The sequence below is a fragment of the Austrofundulus limnaeus genome, unplaced genomic scaffold (genome assembly GCF_001266775.1).
Source record: "Austrofundulus limnaeus strain Quisiro unplaced genomic scaffold, Austrofundulus_limnaeus-1.0 Scaffold235, whole genome shotgun sequence".
NCBI lineage: Eukaryota > Metazoa > Chordata > Actinopteri > Cyprinodontiformes > Rivulidae > Austrofundulus > Austrofundulus limnaeus.
Genome location: NW_013952637.1, coordinates 282,626 through 286,857, shown reverse-complemented (window position 1 = coordinate 286,857; position 4,232 = coordinate 282,626). Strand labels below are relative to the sequence as shown.

Below are 4,232 nucleotides of genomic sequence, written 5' to 3'. Positions count from 1 at the left end.
TAAAAAAATTTTTTTACAACAGAATAAGTTAGGGGGGCTTTAAAATAATTTAGGGGGGCTCCAGCCCCACTAAAATAAGCCTAGTGACGCCACTGTGGACTGCCTTTTTTTTCCACATCATGTCGCCTGCCTGGATCTGTTATTATCTCGCTCTGAAGCACGAGGAGTGTCAGCGGTAAGCTTGTTTCAACTGCTTTTTACGACGCGGTCTTATTTTCGGACTCATGCATTTTGTGAATGAAGCCAATATTTCAGTTAAAACACATAAGTAAAAATATTTATCAGAGTATAATACTACCCCAACTTTATGGATGATTTTATGGATTTAATCTACAAATTGGTTTGGTGGTCTCCTGGTGTTCTACAAAACAACATCTGTGGCTGTTCATTTCCTGGCTGCCTGACCAGTATGAAGGATTGCCGTTCTATCAGCACTCAGACTTTTGCCTTGAGCGAGCTGGACTCTGTCTGCAAGCGGTTCTGCTGAGGGTCGTGGGCCGGCTGTGGTTCCTGGACTTTGCTGGTGAGATGGAATTGATCTTGGAGAAGCTGATAGCTCGGCAGGATTGTCCACACTGTTTTATTGGATTCGCCACATTGGGATGTACCAGCGGACATTAAGGMAGATGGAAAATTGTTATCGGCTGCCTGACTCTAAACATTTTCTTCCGTTCCCAAACAACTGATTACAGATTAGGCTAATATGAGGGTTCTGAAACTCACCACACATGATTCCCAGAGCGGTGCTGAACACAGCCATGTAGCCGAAGTAGAAGGACGTCTGAAACAAGCCGTACATCCTGAAAGACACGGGGCGACACGTCAAAGCTGGATCTGTTTGTTTTACGGATTCATCAGCTCAAAGGAAACAGAGACTCACTTAGTTTTGAAGAAGTAGTAGTAAAACGAGTACATGTAAACATAAACCGCTGTGGACGCAGCAGACAGGAAGCTCGTCCACTGCCTGCAAGACAAAAACACAAGGTTCAGCTCAGGACAACCATGCTGTCATCAGAGGGGCGAGGCAGGACCCTGACCATCTGTAGTCCTCAGCGTTGAGCAGGAAGTACGTGCACACGATGGTGACGCACACGGTGACGATGCACAGGATCACCAGGACCAGCATCATGAAGCCGTACACGTAGTAGATTTTATAGGCCCAGAAAGACGTGAAGATGAAGTACCTGAGAAAACACAGGTGTGTCTGAGCAGGACAACAACAACAACAGCAGCAACAAAAACAACACCACCAGGATCTGCTCAAAACAACAAAAACTTACATCTCTATGAAAATCGATCCAAAGGGCAGAATTCCTCCAAGGCACACGATGACGGCCGGCTCCATGAACCTGAGAGTTTGTTTGAAACAGAACAGTTAAAACAACAAAAACAGGTTTTAAATAAAGTTTCACCAAATAATTCTGATGTRAGACGTCAAACCTGTAAATTACATTTGATTCTAAGAAACAGACATTTATCATGAGAAATCAGAAGAACAAGGTCTGTCCATGGTCCTGGTCCATCAGGTCAGTCTCTATAGTCCTGGTCCATCAGGTCTCAGGACCTGATGGACCAGGACTATAGAGACTGACATGATGGACCAACCCTGATCTGTTCTCCATCACCTTCTCTCTGATCTGTGAGGAGGGTTCCTTAGTCTTCATGATGTCTCCTGCTTGGTAGTTTGATTTCAGCCTTTATAAATTAAACTAAATCTGTAAGACCCAGCCCCCCACCCATCACCTCCCAGCCCCCCCACACCTACCACTTCTTCTCTGGGATTGGTCGAGGCACAGCGTTCACTCGGCAGGGGAAGTTGGGCTGACCGGATAAATTCCTGCCCAGGATGGTTCCCACCAGGTTCAGAGGCAGGATGACGAAGAAGCAGATGCAGCAGACTGCGACCTGCAGATGAGACAACTTTCATCTCAGCTGGTGGTCCAAGAGGGTCTTTACTGTCTTTAACCTCTTAGCAAAAATTCAAATATTCTATTTCAATTTAAAAGAAAAGAGGAGACTCTTATTTTGAAAAACAATCTGATCTAAAGCACAGATGGAGAATTTCCGGATATCTGAACAGTGAAAATATCCAAATCAAGGGGAGCAGGGCCTTCACCTGCTCTGCACCTCTCCTCTGGAACTCTGTACCACTTGACCTAAGTGTCCTTGGGTGTCCTGAAAGGCACTTTTCAAATAAAACCTCTAACATGACCACTAGATGGCAGCRATGAGCTAAACTGTTCATCAAAACAACCTCTGACCTGAAACCCAAAAAGGTTCAAAACAAAACTGGACTCTTTCTGAATTGAGAAACCTCCCAACAGGAAGCAAAACATCTTAATCTACAAAATAAAAGTCCAGTTGTTTTATTAGACTTCATACCAATGCCAATGCAATGCACACTATTGTGATTCGTTCCCCATCCAAGTCATCCTCTATTTCGGCACGCTTCTCCTCCTACAAACTTTGTCCTAGAGTTGCCATTGTAATCTGTATCTGTAAAGCTCATGTCCAAATGCAGGCTATGCTTTTTGGTGCCTGTACAACTTATAGTTTTTGAAATATTAATATTTAAACTTTATTAATGGGTGTCAATACAGCCTTGTATTGGTCCAATACTGCCCCTGATTTATGTGCTCAGCTTGGTACTGCACCATACTTTAATCATATTTAAACTCAGTACTTCAGCGATTACAATACTAATTTCTTTGTATTTTAATGTTTTATTATAATATTTTCTTGTAATCATTTACATCTTTTATAATATTGCTTTGTTTTAATATATTGCAGTTTTGTGTCAACAATCGTCATTGGCAATGTTGCCTCTTTCTACACACAGAAAAAAAACACTGGGACTGTGCATTCATAGCTCCAATGGTCTCATGGTTAATGCCATGGTCTTTCAAGTGGGAGATCAGGTTTCAAATCCCAGCAACAGCARCTTTAACTAAAATTCTCTTCAAAGTTCATATTGTCACACAATTACACTTATTACAAACACCTGCTGACTTCACAAGCACAAGCTGGTATAGAAAACACATTTGAACTTGGTCACAGATCATTCTGCAAGTGCACTGCTGCAGGTAAAGACAGGCTACATGGCAATGCACACTTGTTTTTACATCTAAAAACCCATGTCTAGTTAGTTTTGAGTTTTCTCCACGGTCCATAAGGAGAAAATAAATTTGTTTTCCCAACAATAATTTCAGCTGATTTTATGACTTCAGCTGTTTCTGCTCACATCGTGAAGATAAGCCGAAGCCGTTTGTTTTTAACGTGTAAAAACTCACCATRGTGCCGAACGGGATGGCTCTGGAGGCGTGGTAGTAGATGGCGATGAAGTTGATGAAGAAAGCCGTTCCACAGACCATGGATGGGATCATGAAGGCTCCGATGAACATCTGTTTGATCCATCTCCTGCCTGAGACATTTCAATTTTGTCGTGAGTTTAAACGCTTCGACGTGAAGCGGCGGCGTGACGCGCGGCGCTTTACCTCCTTGTTTGGCGTATAAACTTCCTCCGAAGTAGCCGTTGACCGGAGAGGTAGCAGCGTAAACAAAGATGGCCGTGCTGAGCATGGAGCCCCTCCTGCAGGTCAGAAACGTTCTTTAGTTTCATGTTTCTGGTTTTATTAACCATTGGGAGCGTTCAGGACTCACTCTGTGTACAGGTCCTCCACCATCGCCACGATGATGACGATGAAGGAGACGGAGAAGATCTGGCAGCCAGAACCGATGAGYGAAGAGAAGATGAGAGGATGGCTGGAAGGTCTGAAGACGTCTCCGTGAACCTGCTTCCATCCRTACTCATCGCCCAGGTCTCTGTCCTGTCAGTGAAAAACACGAACATCACAAATACAGCCCAGAAACACAAAKTCACAAGTAACCAAGTACAAATACTTTCTTACTGTACTTAAATAAACATTTTGGGTATCTGTACTTTACTTGAGTAAATTTTTCAGCCTACTTTTTACTTTTCGTACTTACATTTTTACACAATTATCTGTACTTTCTACTCATATTTGTACACAATTATCTGTACTTTTTACTCATATTTGTATAGAATTATCTGTACTTTCTACTCCTTACATTTTAAAAAAGATAAGTAGAAAGTCATTTCTCCTATTTTGTTTCGACTTGTTATTGTAAAAAATAAATACTATCCATATAAATTGTGCCTCCTAGATAGTGAATTTAATTGTAGTTGGATGAAAAGTATAAATATGACACTC

The 4,232-nt window shown here is 42.2% G+C and overlaps 1 protein-coding gene across 1 annotated transcript in view; it reads right to left on the bottom strand.

Annotated features, from left to right (window-relative positions):
* The window catches only part of tm9sf3 (transmembrane 9 superfamily member 3), a 16,208-nt gene that overhangs the window by 2,671 nt on the left and 9,305 nt on the right, over nt 1–4,232 (bottom strand). The window contains exons 7-14 of the mRNA XM_014019883.1: nt 3,661–3,827; nt 3,495–3,589; nt 3,291–3,421; nt 1,766–1,905; nt 1,281–1,349; nt 1,038–1,184; nt 881–964; nt 724–800 (exon numbers count right to left, since the gene is read on the bottom strand). Of these exons, the coding sequence (XP_013875337.1) occupies nt 724–800; nt 881–964; nt 1,038–1,184; nt 1,281–1,349; nt 1,766–1,905; nt 3,291–3,421; nt 3,495–3,589; nt 3,661–3,827 (910 nt within the window). The remainder of the gene's footprint in view (nt 1–723; nt 801–880; nt 965–1,037; nt 1,185–1,280; nt 1,350–1,765; nt 1,906–3,290; nt 3,422–3,494; nt 3,590–3,660; nt 3,828–4,232) is intronic.